The sequence below is a fragment of the Pelophylax lessonae genome (genome assembly GCF_965119305.1).
Source record: "Pelophylax lessonae genome assembly, chromosome: 9".
In the NCBI taxonomy this organism is placed as follows: domain Eukaryota; kingdom Metazoa; phylum Chordata; class Amphibia; order Anura; family Ranidae; genus Pelophylax; species Pelophylax lessonae.
Genome location: NC_138776.1, coordinates 255757989 through 255777258, shown reverse-complemented (window position 1 = coordinate 255777258; position 19270 = coordinate 255757989). Strand labels below are relative to the sequence as shown.

Sequence of the window (19270 nt, the reverse complement as noted above, 5' to 3'; positions counted from 1 at the left end):
TACGGAGGATCCACCTAGATCCCCCATCATCTGATAAACACATAAAAACAATGTATTCAGTCAGTGTGTGTGTTTCCTACAGATGGATCCAGTAATGGGAACCCACCAGAGAGATGTCCCCGTCCTCTGTATTCCCGGGATTCCACACAGGAAGATCTCACCATTCCCCACCATGATCAGGTAGATGGAATTGTAGAGTTGGACCTCAGAAGTTATTCTAAACTTTTAATATGTTTTTCTATACAGGCTCAATTTTTTTTACAATCATATTTTTACAGATGTTGCGTTTTGTTGTTTTGTTGGTTTAGAACAAAGCGCTGATAAATAGGAAATTGGAGATTAAAGAGGAAGAAGAAATAGCGATGGTATCCAAACATGGAGAATCTGTATTAGATATTAAGACAGGTAAAACAAACATTAATACAAGGATATTTTACATTATCATTTTATTTCTGTGAGTTTAAAGTTAGGCAGGATAATTGGAAAAGATGTTTAGCAAATCATCAACCTCTGTTGAGATGAGAACAGCCTGCCCAAAAGAAACCCTATCTACAATATGTGTACAATCCCTTTAAACTGTGTTTGGTATTTTACATCGTAAATTTACCTTTCTAGATCTCACCAGTTTCAAACAGTGTGCTATCTTGTAACCGAGAAATTCCAAATAGAAGAATTATCCATTGCTGTCTATGAGAATATCATCTACGTACCTAATCTGCCAAATAAATGCGGTGGAGACACTGCGCACCATATGGTACATAATTAGTCTTTAGTACTTGCCAGATTAATGTATTACTTTTATGCAAGTCCTAATAATCCCAAGAAATGAGGAGGAGATACTGTTCACCATATGAAAGGTCCATCTCCATTCCTCAATATAACGTCATGTTCCCAACAAATGAGAAGCAGATACTGTATGCAGTGTGTAGTAAACCAACATACATGCCTCCTGACTACAAAGCAGAGAAAACTTACTATTCTTTTGCTATTATTAAAAAATGAATTTCAATACTTGAATACATTATCACATATACTCTAAAGTAGAATTTCCTTTACCCCATATAAGCATAGAAACAATGTATTCAGTCAGTGTGTGTGTTTCCTACAGATGGATCCAGTAATGGGAACCCACCAGAGAGATGTCCCCTTCCTCTGTATTCCCGGGATTCCACACAGGAAGATCACACCATCCCTCACCATTATCAGGTAGGTGGAGTTAGGAATCCAGAGCTTAGAAGTAATCAAAACTCTTTATTATTAACATGTATTCTTCTATAAAGTTTCAATCTATTATTGTATATATTTTTATGTTGTGTTTTCTATCATCCTGTTGGGTTAGGGTGAAGAAATGATTGATATGAAAGTTGAGATTAAAACGGAAGAAGAGACTTATGTGAGGGGTGATCGGCTGTCCGCAGGGAAGGTTGGAATGATGGTACCAATTAAAGAGGAGGAGTCTTGCTTCAATATCAAAACAAGTATATATATTTTTTGCATGTATAATTTTAGACACCGTAATTTAGAACTATTGCCTCCCATTAAAAAAATATGTGCATCTGCACTTACCTTTTTCCTTTAGTCTTTGCAAAAACCTTAAAAATACCTGATGATCCTGCCAGTGAAGTCCATCTAATGCTGCATACTGTGATAGGGGACAGCTCTGCTGCACTGCTATTAAATGAAAAGCAGCGCTTACCTTCATGTACCTGCTTGCATGACAGTGAGATGAAAATGTACAAGGGACATGGCTGTCAGGTTTGAGAATCTGCTCCTTTGCTGTATCATACACCTACAGATTATCAGTTAGCAGCTGACCCCGTACACTGCTTTCTGGTTTGGCAGGACTGAAGTGGGCTGTTGAAACTGTCCTACTGTAACACTGTAAGGTCCATCTCCATTCCTCAGAATAACATCATGTTCCCAACCAATGAGGAGGAGATACTGTACACCATATGAAAGGTCCATCTCCATTCCTCAATATAACTTCATGTTCCCAACAAATGAGGAGGAGATACTGTACACCATATGGAAGGTCCATCTCTATTCCTCAATATAACGTCATGTTCCCAACAAATGTGGAGGAGATAATGTACACCATATGAAAGGTCCATCTCCATTCCTCAATATAACATCATCTTTCCAACAAATGAGGTGGAAATACTGTACACCAGAGGCAGGTCAACTTGGAGAGATGGAGATTTACCTTAACAACATGAAAGAGATCAAAGCTCAGCAGGGTGCAGTATGTTTTGGTTTCTTAGCCCTAGCAAGGCACTATTAAAAATGAAGGTAGGTTTAAAAAAACTTAAAATATAATAATACAGATGTCACTGTAAAATATAAACGTATCCTACCTTTTTAGCTTCAGCATTCTGACCTGGCTGGCTGCCTGGACTGAGTTCTGGCCTGACTGGGCTAAGTTTTGTTGGACTGGCTGTGCTGAGTGCTGGGCCGACTGGTGGATTTTGAGTTCATGCTTGGCTGCCTGGGCTGAGCTTATGATTGGCTGCCTGGGCTGAGTCCTGGCCTGACTGGGCTAAGTTCTTTTGGACTGGCTGAGCTAGGTGCTGGCCCGGCTGACTGAGCTGGGTGCTGGCCCGGCTGATTTTAGGTTCTAGCTTGGCTGCCTGGGCTGAGTTCATGCTTGGCTGCCTGGGCTGAGTTCATGCTTGGCTGCCTGGGCTGAGTTCATGCTTGGCTGCCTGGGCTGAGTCCTGGCCTGACTGGGCTAAGTTCTTTTGGACTGGCTGAGCTGGGTGCTGGCCCGGCTGGCTGAGCTGGGTGTTGGCCCGGCTGGCTGATTTTAGGTTCTAGCTTGGCTGCCTGGGCTGAGTTCATGCTTGGCTGCCTGGGCTGAGTTCATGCTTGGCTGCCTGGGCTGAGTTCATCCTTGGCTGTCTGGGCTAAGTTCATCCTTGGCTGCCTGGGCTGAGTTCATCCTTGGCTGCCTGGCCTGAGTTCATCCTTGGCTGCCTGGCCTGAGTTCATCCTTGGCTGCCTGGCCTGAGTTCATCCTTGGCTGCCTGGCCTGAGTTCATCCTTGGCTGCCTGGCCTGAGTTCATCCTTGGCTGCCTGGGCTGAGTTCATCCTTGGCTGCCTGGGCTGAGTTCATCCTTGGCTGCCTGGGCTGAGTTCATCCTTGGCTGCCTAGGCTGAGTTCATGCTTGGCTGCCTGGGCTGAGTTCATGCTTGGCTGCCTGGGCTGAGTTCATGCTTGGCTGCCTGGGCTGAGTTCATGCTTGGCTGCCTGGGCTGAGTTCATGCTTGGCTGCCTGGGCTGAGTTCATCCTTGGCTGCCTAGGCTGAGTTCATCCTTGGCTGCCTGGGCTGAGTTCATGCTTGGCTGCCTGGGCTGAGTTCATGCTTGGCTGCCTGGGCTGAGTTCATGCTTGGCTGCCTGGGCTGAGTTCATGCTTGGCTGCCTGGGCTGAGTTCATCCTTGGCTGCCTGGGCTGAGTTCATCCTTGGCTGCCTAGGCTGAGTTCATGCTTGGCTGCCTGGGCTGAGTTCATGCTTGGCTGCCTGGGCTGAGTTCATGCTTGGCTGCCTGGGCTGAGTTCTGGCTTGGCTGCCTGGGCTGAGTTCTGGCTTGGCTGCCTGGGCTGAGTTCTGGCTTGGCAGGCTGGTTAGCTGGGTTTACTCTTTGCCTGGATTGCCAGGTTGAATTCTGGCTTGGTTGGCTCCACTGAGTTCTTGCCTTGCTGGCTGGTATGAATTCAGGCTGGGTTCGACTAAACTAGGATTAGCCTGTTAAAGTAATGTACATTTTGGTTAGGACAGTGCAAGGGTCAGGAGTAAGTAATACAGCATGCAGAGTAGGGAGGCACCAAAATGAAATTCTTGGCCGAAGCCGAATAATAATGAAATGCTTGGCCGAAGGCCGAATACTGAACGCGGTGTTTCGCATTTTTTAACATAAAATATGCCCATTAGCGTGCCCCTTAACATAAAATATGCTCATCAGAGTGCCCCTTAACATAAAATATGCTCATCAGAGTGCCCCTTAACATAAAATATGCTCATCAGTATGTTCCTTAGCATAAAATATGCTCATCAGCATGTCCCTTAGCATAAAATAAGGGGCACGCTGATGGCCACATTTTATGTCAAGGGAGCACTCTGTTGGGCACATTTTTTTTCTTTTTTTTTTTTAAGGGGCACTTTATAGGGCACTCTAATGTAATGAGCATGGCAAGTGGCAACAACATATGGCAGTCTGCACACTAATGCTTGTGCAGCTACCGTATTCTCCCCCAAATGTGCTCAGCTCCACATATTGAACTGCAGCCAGGTCGGAGCCAAAAGCCGCGAACAGGGGGGCGGGGCGTGCACATAGTGTCACGCTCGCTGGACCTAGTGTGAAGGAGCCGCAGTCAGGAGCAGGGGGCGGGACGCGCGCGTGACGTCACACCCCCTACTCGCGGCCGGACAGGACACCGGCGGCGTGTGAGAAGGGAGCCGGGAGCCGCAATGAGGAAGGGGAGCGGTCCGGGCGGAAGCTGACATTGTTCGGCACAAAATTATTCGGCCTTTTGACTTATTCGGCCGAACACCGAAAGTGCTATTTTCTCTATTTTCGGCCGAATAATGTTCGGCCGCCGAATATTCGGTGCATCCCTAATGCAGAGGTCAGGAATAAGCAGTACAGATTTCAGTGGTCAGTAGCATGTAACACAGAGATCAGTAGTCTGTAACACAGAGTAAAGGAGTCAGTAGTAACAAATGCAGATTTCAGAGATCAGTAGTCTGTAACACAGAGTGAAGGGATAATGCTTAAATTAGAGGTCGGTAGTATGTAACAGAGTGAAGAGATCAGTTGCAAGTAACACAGTGTGCAGAGGTCAGCAGTAGGTAGCACAGAGTGCGGGTCAGGATTCAGTAACAAAGAACACCAATCCACCTTTTGCATCCATCCCAGGCCCTTGACTGTAACACACATCCAAGCACCTGGGATGGACAGAAGCAGAGGATTGGGGGGACCAACACAGCAGAATAAGCAGCTATGTATTACTGTTGCTTCCTTGCACAGCTTGAAATATGAGAGATGGATTGTGAGGCAGAAAAGGGTTTCAACTTCATTCCTGACCAGAACACTGCATTAGTGTACATACCTTATGGCCCAGTGTGCAAGAGTTGCTTTGGTTGTAATGCATTAACAGAGAAAAGTCCCAGGATTGCACACCAGAAAGATTCCAGGTGTTAAACAAGTAAGAGAACACAACTTTAGTCCGCTTCCAACCAGGCTGTGTCAACGCGTTTTGCCAAATGTCTAAGCCCTGTAGGCGGGGCAAAACACATTGGGGCATGGCCCATTTAAACCTGGGCTCTCCATGCCTGCACCCTCCCCAGTGTGAGTCATGAGGTTGGGAACCTGGAGTGGCACCCAAAGTTTTTTTTTTTTTTTTCAGATTTTGGATGCAATGCATTGTATATCTTATCTGACTTGTATTCCTATACTGATCAAAATGATAAACGCAACACTTTTGTTTTTGCCCCATTTTTCATGAGCTGAACTCAAAGATCTAAGACTTTTTCTATGTACACCAAAGGCAGATTTCTCTTAAATATTGTTCACAAATCTGTCTAAATCTGTGTTAGTGAGCACTTCTCCTTTGCCGAGATAATTCATCCACCTCACAGGTGTGGCATTTCAAGATGCTGATTAGACAGCATGATATTGCACAGATGTGCCTTAGGCTGGCCTCAAAATCGAAAAAAATTGATTTTGGGCCATCCGCTTGCTGAGTGCAACCTGAAAAAGAAATGGATACTGCCGATTTTTTTTTTGGTCACTTACCTTATTATAGAAAAAAATGTATCACCTTCCTTCCACTTCCTCCCTCGGCCCGCGACGTCTCTTCCGGTTTGCAATGACTCCTGGGAGCTGAACGTCATCGCTTCCAGGAATCGATGCACTGCACCGACCCCGCTCGTCACTTCCGGTGCAGGCGCGGCATGCCCTGCTAAACAGCTTCTGGGCATGCCCAGAAGCTGTGCAGGGATGCCTCGCCTGCCCTGGAAGTGACGAGCGGGGCCGGTGCAGGCGCATTTTGGGACTCCGACGTCACGGAAGAGGACACGACGAGTGACGCTGCGGCTTCAGCTGCCCACACCTGAGATGGCAGCACTGGAGAAGAACTTTTCAAGGTATTTCTTCTTACAGGTAGGTGCGACGCGGGACAGTTCAGAGGCTATCCATTATGGAATGTACTAGCCCTGACTGTCCCGGGGGTATTTTTAGCTAAAATTGACCCCCGAGGCCGGAACTCCGCTTTAAAAGAAAAGGATTTTATGGTAAGTCAAAAATCCAGTTATTGTTCGGTATATACCAGTGACAATTTTATTGTTGGGTAACTAGATCAACATTTTATGGCTCCTGACTGTAAATCATGGAAAATAAATGTGCTTTTTAATATTGACATAAATGTTCTTTCCTACAGGTGGACCTGATCTTCTGAACTCTTCAGAGGGACATTTAATAATATCTCCAGTTTTAAAAGTGGAAGAAGATAGCAGCTTGCAAATTTCTCCAGGATTCAGCCCTGTTCATCAGAATCTACATCACAGACATTATTGTGCGGATACATCCAGGGATCTTCCAAATCCTGATGAATCTCCTGAAAGATCACATTCTATTAACCCAGATGGCCATCAGAGATCTTACAATGTAGATAGATCACCCGATCCATCCAATCCCGAGGAATCTTCCTCCGATCATTCAGATACGGGTCCAAGAGACAAGAATGAATTTTCCTGTTCTGAATGTGATAAATGTTTTAGTAAGAAGTCGCATCTTACTTTACACCAGCGGGCACATAAACACGAAGGTCAATTTCTATATTCAGAAGTCGAAAACAGCCCCACATATCGGTCTCAATTGTTTCAACAGGAAGGACATCCTGCCACAGGGTGGCCCTATTCGTGTTCGGAGTGTGGGAAATCTCTGAAAACAAAATGTGAACTCCGTGTCCATCAGAGAATCCACACTGGGGAGGAAATCTTCTCCTGCACAGAGTGTGATAAATCATTCACGGCAAAGTCGCAACTCAAAAAACACCAGAAATATCACACCAGGGAGAAGCCCTTCTCGTGCCCCCAGTGCAAAAAGTCATTTATGGAAAAATCTCAGTTTGTGGCGCACCAGAGATCTCACAGTGGTGAGAAGCCCTTCTCCTGTAACGAGTGCGGGAAACCATTCGCAACCAAATCACATCTTGTTAAGCACCAGAAAGTCCACACCGGTCTTAAACCCTTTCCATGTTCTGAGTGCACGTTGTCCTTCACAACAATATCTGACCTCGTCAAGCACCAGAGAGTCCATACGGGCGAGAAGCCATTTTCCTGTTCCCAATGCGGTAAATGTTTCTCACAAAAGGGAAACCTCATTACTCATTTGAAACGCCATACCGGTGAAATGCCCTTTTCATGTTCAGAGTGCGGGAAGTGTTTCACTTCAAATGGACGCCTGCTTACACATCAGAGAAGCCACACGGGCGAGCGTCCCTTCTCATGCCCAGAGTGCGGGAGAAGCTTCACTCAGGAAGTGAACCTTCTGAGACACCAGAGAAGTCACAAAGGCGAGCGTCCTTTTTCCTGCTCCGAATGCGGGAAATGTTTCACTGAGAAAGGCTATCTGATTGTACACCAGAGAAACCACACAGGCGAGCGTCCCTTTGCGTGCTCAGAGTGCGGGAAGTGTTTCACGCGGAAGGGATACCTTCTTACACACCAGAGAAGCCACACGAGTGAGCGTCCTTATTCATGTTCATTGTGCGAAAAAAGCTTCACTCAGAAGGTTCACCTTCTCACACATCAAAGGACTCACACCGGCGAGCGCCCTTTTTCCTGTCCAGAGTGTGGAAAATGTTTTGCCGAGAAAAGATACCTTCTTGTACACCAAAGGAGACACGCGGTCAAGCGTCCTTTTTCATGTTCCGAGTGTGGGAAGTGTTTCATGAGGATAAAATATCTCCTGGCACACCAGCAAAGTCACCTGAGTGGGCCTTCTTTTTCATTTTCAGAAGCAAACACAAACATACCGTGACTGAATTGATCTGTCTGTAGCACTGCTGTGTAACCAAGTTAATGAACTTTTTATAAGGTCAGTCCATCTCTTGAAAAATATACAAGGCACATTGTCCAGCAAGATTTATCCTCTATTAACACAGAGAACACAGGAGTACTAGAGCAGTGATGGCGAACCTTGGCACCCCAGACTACATTTCCCATGATGCTCAAGGACTCTTGCCTGTCCTGGAGTCCAGCGATGTCGGCTCCTGCCGCCATTGCTGGTAAGGGAATCCGGCAGTGAAGCCTTGCGGCTTCACACATGGGTCCCTACTGCACATTCGGATTGACTCGGCGGAGGAGGAAGCGGGATAGGGTACCTGTCAAAAACAGGTACCCATTCCCCCCTGAAAGGTGCCAAATGTGGCACTGGAGGGGGGGGAGGGAAGCAAACGAGCGGAAGTTGCACATTTAGGTGGAACTCCGCTTTAAGTTCTGAGGGGGGAGCGAAATGCGTTGAGGCGTGGCCTCGCCGGAGCCCATGCTGAGGCTGCCATTCATCCCTACAGATTTGCCATGATGTGGACATTCATCCTGCTACAAACAATGTCAGGACTAAATCTAAAGATCATCTATAATTTTACTAAAGGCCAACAAAATATAAAATACATAGACAGCGCCACAAATCCAAAGAATACTAACAAACCCATTCTATCTTGTAATCCACAATTTCTAGAAGATGACAATGGAGGCCCTCTGTACTCCTCTTCTGAGAGGACTAACCCTTAAAAAGTAATCTAAACGTCACAGTGCCAAACCCATGTAAACATGCAAGGCTCCAAATACGCTACTTCTCCATCCTTTAAACAAAGCAGCACGAATCACACCCTTACACACTACAAAGCCGAGAGTGGGGTAGAATTTCAGTGCTGACCTTCCATTCACTTGACCCATGTTTACCAGGCCTGCTCGCAAGACCCCAGAGAAATTTTGCTGGATCAGAAAACTTTGAGATACAGCCCAGCATAGCCTTATTGTATGTCTTGACGTTCCTGCTGCAAGATGTGTCCTCTGGAGTCGCCGTTGCTTCTCAGGCTATTTCAACCAATCCGTTGATTGTATATTTGTGTTCTTACCCTAATAAAACAAATTACTTTACTTTTAGTGTTCTCGGTCTGTTGATTGACTTTATTTCTCAATAACAATTACTTCAATAAAAACTACTACTTTGGTGTTTGAAGGATGTCATAGAGAGTTAAACAACCCTGCATTGTATTAGATGTTCGAGATCCTGGTGTTGGATTCCCAGGTCCGCAATGGTGTATTGGCCCTAGAATTATTGCTCTCATTCCGACATTCGTGCTGATCCCTCACATGTGTGGTGTAATTGATGTTTACATAGGTGTATCTCGACCCACACTGGGGTGAATACGGGGGGGGTGATGTAAAAAAAAATTTTTTTTTAACTTCATGGCTATTTATTCCTATCAACTAAAAACATAGAAAACAAGAGAAGGGCGCACCGTCCTAGTGCAATATCACAAGGCATTTTATTGAATAATTAAAAAACATGCCATACATTATTCTCACAAACATATGCTAAAGATAAGCATAAGAAAGGTGTATTTTTGAAATCCGGAGACCTCCAGAAAGGAAGTTTAATTCAATACAGCAGCGAGGGCTCTGATGAAGAGGGTTCTCCCTTGAAACGCGTCAGCCCTAGCCCTATCACTATGGACGCCTTCCAGTACTCTTGCTGTATTGAATTGAACTTGTCTTGTTTTTTAGTTGATATGGATACCCATTGTCCAGAGTGGGCAGCAAGATCCTAGAAGCCAGCATAACAGCCGTCCCTTTTTAACACAGCACTCGAGCGCAGGAGATTGTATCTATCTATTCCTGTCGCAAGGGGATAAACAAGCCCCCCTATGCAGGGTGGATTTGATTTAAATCACTAGTAAAAAGGCCGGATTTAAACTCACTCAGTTTAAATGTAGCACTGCCCCCTTGAGGACTGTTGGATTTACTATTACCAACCTTGACATTAACAGTCTCTCACTTTCCTTCTTGGCTTGTTCAATAAACAGTCCAGGGGTATGTGATTGCTTTTGTGTTGTATTGATAAATTAGGGATGGGAGAAGGGAATAGTGGGATACTCTGAATTAACTACTCACAAGATTTGAGGACTTCTATCTCTCGGTACAGCCAGGCTGTTGATCCACCTTGCCACTGAGGTGAATTTAGCTTTAAGTCTCTTTTCCAGATGACTTGATGAACTAAGTTTTATCCTCAGGACACTCTCCTAGTATCCTCTTCCTTGGCTGCTGACACCCATCCACTGACTGTCCTACTCCCGAGGTGGCCCCCCCTCAGGTCAGACCCATTGACACGATCCCCTGTACTCACGATACTGTTTTTCCAGGGTCTCCAGTTTTTTCCCCTCAGTCAGCTCTCCTGGACCTCTGGGTTCAGCTCAGTTCCTCTGGCCCTCAGGATGACCTCCTGAGGCCACGTGCCACTGCTACAGAGGAGGAGGCAGCCGCCACCCTCCCTCCAGGACTCCCCTCTCCAGCCAAAGACCCCACAGCACATGTGCTCCTGGCCTTTATACTACTGTATAAAGAATGCACCGAGACAACCTGTCTCTGCCAATCACCAGGACTGTATCAAAGCCTATGCATTCATTGGTCAGGTTTCCTCCCACTGTCCAACATTCCTCCCTATTTGACCAGCGTGAAACAAACACTCTCTAGACTCAATGAATCACACACTGAGCACAATGAGCAGATCTCACTAACAGATCCTGCTCTCTGGTAGGCAGAGAACAATATAGATTTGCCTGCAGCTCCTCTGGTAGGCAGATAGAACCAAAAACTGTACTCTCTCTCTAGCACCTACCTAGGAGGGTGCTACATAAATCATAATTTTTAAAGGGCAACTGTCATCTCTGTCCCGCAGCAACTCCTCCTCCTCCGATGAGCTGTTGACTCACCGACAGTCCCCATTCACTTTAATGGGACGGTTGGTAATGCGGCAGTGACACAAGGTGAGGGACGTGGCGGCAGCAGGTGAGTGTACGCCCGCTAACAGGCGCTGCCATGATGGATCTGAAATGACAGGTGCTCTTTAAACGTAAGGACTTATTCTTGCTGGTAGTTAGAATGTTTAATATTTGCAAACAAAATGAAGATTTCCTCTTTAGAATAATAAGCTGTCAGGTTAGTAAAACAGAACCGATTCAATCATACAGTTTGTAGTGTACATAGATTTGCAAAACAATGGGATAAAGGAATATTCCTTTGTTTTATTTCATGGGTACTGTGAAATTGTGTGAATGTGAATGCACCAGTGCAGTGCAGTGCAGTGCATGTTATCTCAGCTTGGATTCATTGAATGTGTTTACCAAAAATGTAAATCTTGCAGAATATACAGCCTCATGCTACAAAACTAAGCTCCATTTCATGCTGAATAAACTAAATTATTAATGTATCTTAAATAGAAAACTATCTTTAGATATATTTTTGCTCTAAAAGCATTTTGTTAAAATACATTTGAAAAAAGAAAAAATACGATTTAAATTAAAAAAAGAAAACAAAATTTAATTTTTTTTTAAATTAAAAGTAAATAAACAAATAAATCATTAATTTTTATCCACCCTGCCCCTATGTAATAGCATTGGTAAGTGACAGGTACTCCTTATAGGGAAGTTGGGGGTTTATTAGACCACCAGTGTCTCCCCTGCCCTTCAATGCAGCTATTCAAACACAGAGCATGACCAATCAATGCCTGTTATTTTTCAAAATCATATAGCAGACCAAGCTGTCCAATAAAAGTGTCAGAGAGCTGGGACCACTTAAAGTGCTTGTAAAGCCTTAAGGGTTTTCACCTTAATGCATTCTATGCATTTGGTTGAAAAACCTGTGCTGCAGCTTCCCCCAGATCCCCCCCCCCTCTTTTCTTACCTGAATCCGATCTGATTCACAAATGAGCTCCAGCCGCTGTTGCTCCTCATTGGACAGATTTATGGCAGCAGGAGCCATTTGACATGGGAGGGGGGCAGAGCCAACTCCTGCTGTCTGTGCCAATGGAGCGAGCCTGCACGGGTGCCCCCATGAAAAGCGCCTTTCCGTGGGGGCACCCGATGAAGAAGAGGAGCCAGGAGCACCGGTGGGGTACCCCAGAAGAAGAGGATTGGGACTGCTCTGTGCAAAACCATTGCACAGAGCAGGTAAGTATAGGTATGTTTATTTTTATTTATTTTTTTAAATAGGTTTATTTTAACTTTAACACTTAGCGCCGGTTCACATAGGAGCGACGCTACTTTCAGGGGCGACCTCCGAGATCGCGGTGCGAGCAGCGCGCCGTGACCTCGGAGCGGCCGCCACGGACTTCATAACATTGAAGTCTATGGCGGTCGCCTCCTGGTCGCCCCAAAGAAGCTCCGGACCCTTTTTCTAGGTCGGAGCGACTTGTGTCGCTCCTATTAGAACGGGTCCGCAGCTTTCCTATGGGAGGCGACCTGCGGCGACCTGTGAGGCGACCAGATCGCCTCACAGGTCGCCCTAGTGTGAACCGGGGCTGACAGGGGTGCTTACATTGATCAGCTTTTATTAATTTATGTAAAACCTTTATCCCAAAGGTTAACAAAATAAAAAACCTGTTGCTGTAATTTATTAAAAAGTGTTAACTGGAGGCAGGCTTTAATTTGTCTGTTTGTCAAGTCCATTCAAATCTGCTAGACTAAAGCCTCGTACACACGCGTCGAAAATCGGCAGGGAATTTTCGTCCGACGACCGATCCGTCGATTTCCAGCTTGTTAGTATGATGCTACCGGCAACCGACTTTTCGGCCAAAAAAAATCTGGTGTGCAGACTATAAAATTTTTGTCCTCCGTCAAAACACTGCTGATTTTCGTGCAGTCAGTACAGATTTCGACAGGGAAAAATCTTTTGAGCAAGACTGGGCATGCTCAAAGAAGAAAGAACACAAAGAAAGCAACCCAACACACACAATCTTTAATAAATTTCACTTTTTTAAATACGAAACTTTCTCCTTTAAGAGGTTTTTTCACTGTTACCCATAAAGTCCCACCAAGCAGGGGGTTTTTACTTCCAGCAAACCAACACATGACATCACTTCTGAAGTAGAATTCTGTCGGTCGACAAAATTCGTGTGCAGTCTAGGCACATTCCAACCAACAAAACACAACTCTGGACAAAAGATGGACGACCGGTCGGCAGAAATTCGTTACGTGTGTACTAGGCTTAACACTACCCTCTCCCCAGATTGACAATGCTGCTGTCCAAAGGTGTCTCTGTTGCTCCTCCAGAGGAGTGGAGATGCCCTAAGACAGGGAGTGTGTTACTGCCCGAATCACCAGGTAAAAAAAAAAAAAAAAAAAGCCTGAAAATTAAGGATTGGTAAACTGCAATATATTACTTTTTTGGGTTTAATACTGCTTATTACTTATATTTACATTGGAAAAAAAAAAGTTCTTAAAGCGGAGTTCCACCCTGGAATTTTTTTTTTTTTTTTTTTAAATACCCCCGGGACAGTCAGGGCTAGGGCATTCCACAATGGCTAGCCTCTGATCTGTCCCGGGTTGCACTTACCTGTTAGGACAAATACTTACCTTGAAAGTCTTGTCCAGCGCTGCCATCTCAGATGTGGGCAGCTTGAAGCCAGCGCGATCCTCTTCGGCGTCCTCTTCCGCCTTCTTCGGTCCCACGATGTCCTGCGCCGGCCCCGCCGTCACTTCCGGTGCGCGCGCGTCATCCCTCCACAGCTTCTGGGCATGCCCAGAAGCTGTTTAGAAGGGGATGACGCGCGCGCCCCGGAACTGACGTCGGGGCCGGTGCAGGCGCAATGATTCCTGGGAGCGATGACGTTCAGCTCCCAGGAATCATTGCAGAGCCAGGAAGTGACGACGGGCCGCGGCCGAGGAAGGAGGAAGAAGGAAGTAAGGTAAGTATATTTTCTTCGCAACGAGGTAAGTAAAAAAAAAAAAAATGCGATTATCCATTTGTTTTTCAGGTGACCCGGAGCGAGAAGATGGAGGTAAGTATAAAATTATACTTACCTCCATCGTCATAAGAAAGACGCCCAGAAGAAGTCTTTCTTATGACGAAACGTTGGCGATCCCAGACGTAAACGTCCACACGCCCCCCAACGAAGCCGGCTGTTTATCTACATGCTGATCTGGAGACCTGCTGGACGCCGCAGTTAGACCCATGATCGGCGCATACTACATGCCTGTTTTTGTCTTTTAAATTGTAAGTAGTTTTTTAATAAATTTTACCTATTTGGTTTACGGGATTACGCTATGGGCCTCTGTTTCTTTCTACATATGGCTCTACGTTCATTGGAGTAAATGAAAAGTTCCAAGTGTGCCACATACTAATGAGATTGGTTTAACAACACACGGGAAACGTTTGTCAGCTTTGGAAGCCTTTGGAAACATCTGAGCTTGATATTGGTTGACCTACTGTTTTACTATCAGCTGGGAGAGGCTGTCTCATTAAATTGAGCAGCCACGGATTTCCGGTAAGCTGCTTGTTATACCTGAGCACAAGGGTGTCCCCTTCCTACACTTTTCCCTGGTGTCATTGGAAGAAAGTTATTTTGCACGTGGATTCACATTCCTGCACTCTAATATTTGGACTATTTATTTTGACACTACCCCTTCCTCCTGTTTTTTGTTTTCTTTGTTCGTGCTTTTTAGCATTTTAATTGTACACTGATTTAGCGCTGCACTTTTTGTTTTTATTGTATTTTTTGAATCACTGTTAGTTGATTTTGTGTCAGCTGCTCACTACTGCTTTTAATCATTTTGTTTTTCATCACTTTTAGCGCGGAAATTTTCTTTTATTTAAAGTATAAAATTAGGGTGGAACTTCCGCTTTAAGTTCCGTTTTAACTTTTCCTATGGTAGCTAAAACTACAGCAATAAAAAGAAGGCTGTAGTTCTTAAACGCTCCACAAGGTGGCTGTGTCGCTCATACTGAGTGGAACGCAAGGGTGTGACGTAAAAACAGGAAGTGATGTGAGGTACAGACAGGAAGTTCCAGGTGAAAAATGAGTTGGGAGGGAGTAGAAAAGAGATATGGCTGGAACTGGCTGCAGAGGAGGTAATAATAATTTACATTTATACCCATTACCATGCCCCCTCCTGTCCTCTTTCTCCATAATCACTGTGACCTCCATAATTATACTGGTTTATAGACCGGATACATCCTAAATATAGAACCATTTATCCAACTGTCCATCCAGAGCCTCTGGTTTATAGACCGGATACATCCTAAATATAGAACCATTTATCCAACTGTCCATCCAGAGCCTCTGGTTTATAGACCGGATACATCCTAAATATAGAACCATTTATCCAACTGTCCATCCAGAGCCTCTGGTTTATAGACTAGATACACCCTAAATATAGAACCATTTATCCAACTGTCCATCCAGAGCCTCTGGTTTATAGACCAGATACACCCTAAATATAGAACCATTTATCCAACTGTCCATCCAGAGCCTCTGGTTTATAGACCAGATACATCCTAAATATAGAACCATTTATCCCACTGTCCATCCAGAGCCTCTGGTTTATAGACCGGATACATCCTAAATATAGAACCATTTATCCAACTGTCCATCCAGAGCCTCTGGTTTATAGACCGGATACATCCTAAATATAGAACCATTTATCCAACTGTCCATCCAGAGCCTCTGGTTTATAGACCAGATACATCCTAAATATAGAACCATTTATCCAACTTAACATAAATAGGGAATCTGCGTTATCTTTCCATTACATTGATATAATAGCCCCGTAATATAGTTCAGAAAGCAGACTATGATGTTGGAACTATGGAGGAACACCACTAAGACATCATTCATACCACTAAAGTCTAGATTCTCAGTTTATTAACCATCTACAAAAAGAAGTATTCTAAAGAGATGACATTGCCACATCAATGGAGGATGAACAAGGACAATTACAGTTCTGAAAGGATATTACAGCTCACCCTGGAGATCATCTACCTACTGACCGGAGAGGTGAGGATTCTGGGAGGTCACATGACATCACTCTTATCTCTATTATTAAACACAGACCTGACAGGTGAGGTGAGGAGGATTCTGGGAAAATGTACAGTGATAATTGTTACTGTCTGTTTTTACACAGGATTATGACGTTCTGAATAAGACATCTAGTGAGCAATTAACATCCATCATTGGTCTTCATGAGCCTTTCTCCATTTCATTGCCTTCACCTCCCTCCCTGACAACTAAGGCATCTATCAGCAAGAAGATTCTAGAAGTCATTCAGAAGATCATCGATCTGCTGACAGGAGAGGTGAGCGGTGCTGGGAATTCTGGGACATTATCCAGTAACAGACAAGGGATGTGTCTGGATGGTGACTGTATCATTGTGTGTGTCAGGTTCCTATAAGGTGTCAGGATGTCACTGTCTATTTCTCCATGGAGGAGTGGGAGTATATAGAAGGACACAAGGATCTCTACAAGGACGTCATGATGGAGAATCAGCCGCCGATTAGTCATGTGCAATCTGGAGAACATAAATGTCATTTAAACGAGCGAATACTGAACCTCATCCTAGAGGTAATCTACCTGCTGACTGGAGAGGTAAGGACGATTCTGGAAGTTTTTAGATGACATCACTTATTTCTATGAATAAAACACTTATGATAAGAGGGGTCTTTGGATGAGGTGACACCTGTGTGTTGGTGAAGGGACTTGTCATCTGGAGTTCTTACTTCCTTCATTCTGCACTGACCAGCTCGATCTGGGTGTTGGATTTAAGGGCCTTTTGGGCTTTATGTATGAACTTGTTTTGAGAAGTTTGCTCCATGACTAAACCAAGGTATACAATAAAAAAACAAACAGTGCAGCGCATAAGGATAAGTGGTTTGCCATTAGTGTTCAGCTTGCAATACTTCTAATAGGGGTTCGATCGTCTGCGCTGAGTGTCTTTTTGTATATGATGAGAGAGATGAGGTCTTCTCACCCTATGATGATACTTGGTGTATTATACAGGAGTGTGCAGTAGTGAAGAAGACATCTTCAGAGAGGAAAAGTCACGGATGGTGGAAAAATCAAAGTCCTATTTTCCTTCTTCCACCAAACTCAATTTCTAATTGGCAGAAGATCCTAAAAGTCATCCAGAAGATCATTGATCTGCTGACAGGAGAGGTGAGCGGTGCCGGGAATTCTGGGACATTATCCAGTAACAGACAAGGGATGTGTCTGGATGGTGACTGTATCATTGTGTGTGTCAGGTTCCTATAAGGTGTCAGGATGTCACTGTCTATTTCTCCATGGAGGAGTGGGAGTATATAGAAGGACACAAGGATCTCTACAAGGACGTCATGATGGAGAATCAGCCGCCCCTCACATCACCGGGTAAGAGGAGACTTTATTGTAAAGGAGAGAGCAGTACGGAGGATCCACCTAGATCCCCCATCATCTGATAAACACATAGAAACAATGTATTCAGTCAGTGTGTGTGTTTCCTACAGATGGATCCAGTAATGGGAACCCACCAGAGAGATGTCCCCGTCCTCTGTATTCCCAGGATTCCACACAGGAAGATCACATCATCTCTCACCATCATCAGGTAGATGGATCCAGCAATGGGAACCCACCAGAGAGTTGTCCCCGTCCTCTGTATTCCCGGGATTCCACACAGGAAGATCAGGAGATCCCTCACCATCATCAGGTAGATGGAGTTGGGGAATCTTGGGCTCAAATGTAACCAAAATTCCTAAAGAACCTTCTTTTGTGTAGTTTTAATTTACTTGTTAGTAATTGTTTATCATTCTTTTGGCTTAGGATAAACTGACTGATGTGAAAGTTGAGATTAAAGATGAAGGAGAGGAGACGTCAATGGGTGAAGATTGGCAATCCACAGAGGAGGTTGGGATGGTGGTTAAAATTAAAGAAGAGGAACCTTCTCAGGATATCAGTACAGGTAAGAAATAGAATGTATTGCAATGTATTCAGTGTTTCTTTCACACGGTTGCTTTCTGGAATTCTATGAAAGCATTGGGTACTTTGCCAAAATATGGGATCCCTGTCTGTAAAACATCTAAAATTAACTTTGACTTTAAACCCAGGAACAGAAATGTAATATACACTATAATGTCAAAAGTATTGGGACGCCTGCCTTTACACGCACATGAACTTTAATGGCATCCCAGTCTTAGTTCGTAGGGTTCAATATTGAGTTGGCCCACCCTTTGCAGCTATAACCGCTTCAACTCTTCTGGGGAGAGTGTCCATGGCAATGTTCGACCATTCTTCCAGAAGCGCATTTATGAGTTCAGGAACTGATGTTGGACGAGAAGGCTTGGGTCACAGTCTCCACTTGAATTCATCTCAAAGGTGTTCTATCAGGTTGAGGTCAAGACCCTCGGTCTTGTCCCTCCACCCCAAACTCGCTCATCCGTGTCTTTATGGACCTTGCTTTGTGCACTGGTCTAAATCATTTGGTGGAGGGTGGATTATGGTGTGGGGTTGTTTTTCAGGGGTTGGGCTTGGCCCCTTAGTTCCAGTGAAGGGAACTCTTAAGGCGTCAGCATACCAAGACTTTTTGAACAATTTTATTCTCCCAACTTTGTGGGAACAGTTTGGGGATGGCCCCTTCCTGTTCCCACATGACTGCGCACCAGTGACCAAAACAAGGTCGAAAAAGACATGGATGAGCCAGTTTGGGGCGGAGGAACTTGACTGAGTCCAGACCCCAACCCGATAGAACACCTTTGGGATGGATTAAAGCAGAGACTGCGAGCTCAACGCGTTTCGCCCTTTTCAGTCTCTGTAAATAAGCCTCAAAAATTACGAAATACGCCTGAGGAGTTTTCTACAGGTAAAGAACAGGAGCTGAAGCCATTTTTCACCCATCTCATTCACATTTATGCAACAGGGAGTCGGTGTCTGTGTACAGACAGTCACCATTTTGTTTATGTCCACTAGAGCCTGACAAGCCGATCCTGTCTGTCTTTGCACCAGCCTATCCACATGCTGATCCTACTGATACAGGTTTGGAGGGCATTCAAGCGGTACTATTTTCAGAGTTTTTTTTTTTTTTACGGACACTTCCTGACCGTGTTCGTAGCCTCAAAAATTAAAACTAATGCAGCCACCATATCTAAGGACTTACAGCATAAGCTGTTATATGTTATTTTTTTTTTTCAAACATGTCCGGCTTTTTTTGTTTACAGTGCAAAAAAATAATAAACGCAGTG

At 44.6% G+C, this 19270-nt stretch overlaps 2 protein-coding genes across 2 annotated transcripts in view; both read left to right on the top strand.

Moving 5' to 3' along the window:
- LOC309564391 (uncharacterized protein) overlaps nucleotides 1–19270 on the top strand; it is a 213271-nt gene that overhangs the window by 71019 nt on the left and 122982 nt on the right. Inside the window, exons 9-13 of the mRNA XM_082269020.1 lie at nucleotides 16446–16649; nucleotides 17061–17216; nucleotides 17303–17426; nucleotides 17543–17640; nucleotides 17856–17994. Coding sequence (XP_082125146.1) covers nucleotides 16446–16649; nucleotides 17061–17216; nucleotides 17303–17426; nucleotides 17543–17640; nucleotides 17856–17994 — 721 coding nt within the window. The remainder of the gene's footprint in view (nucleotides 1–16445; nucleotides 16650–17060; nucleotides 17217–17302; nucleotides 17427–17542; nucleotides 17641–17855; nucleotides 17995–19270) is intronic.
- On the top strand, nucleotides 363–8168 carry LOC309563398 (uncharacterized protein; the record flags this gene model as incomplete). The annotated part of the gene is made up of 2 exons (XM_082267792.1): nucleotides 363–405; nucleotides 6442–8168. 2 exons carry the CDS (start codon nucleotides 363–365, stop codon nucleotides 8043–8045), a joined length of 1647 nt encoding a protein of 548 aa, XP_082123918.1. The 3' UTR covers nucleotides 8046–8168.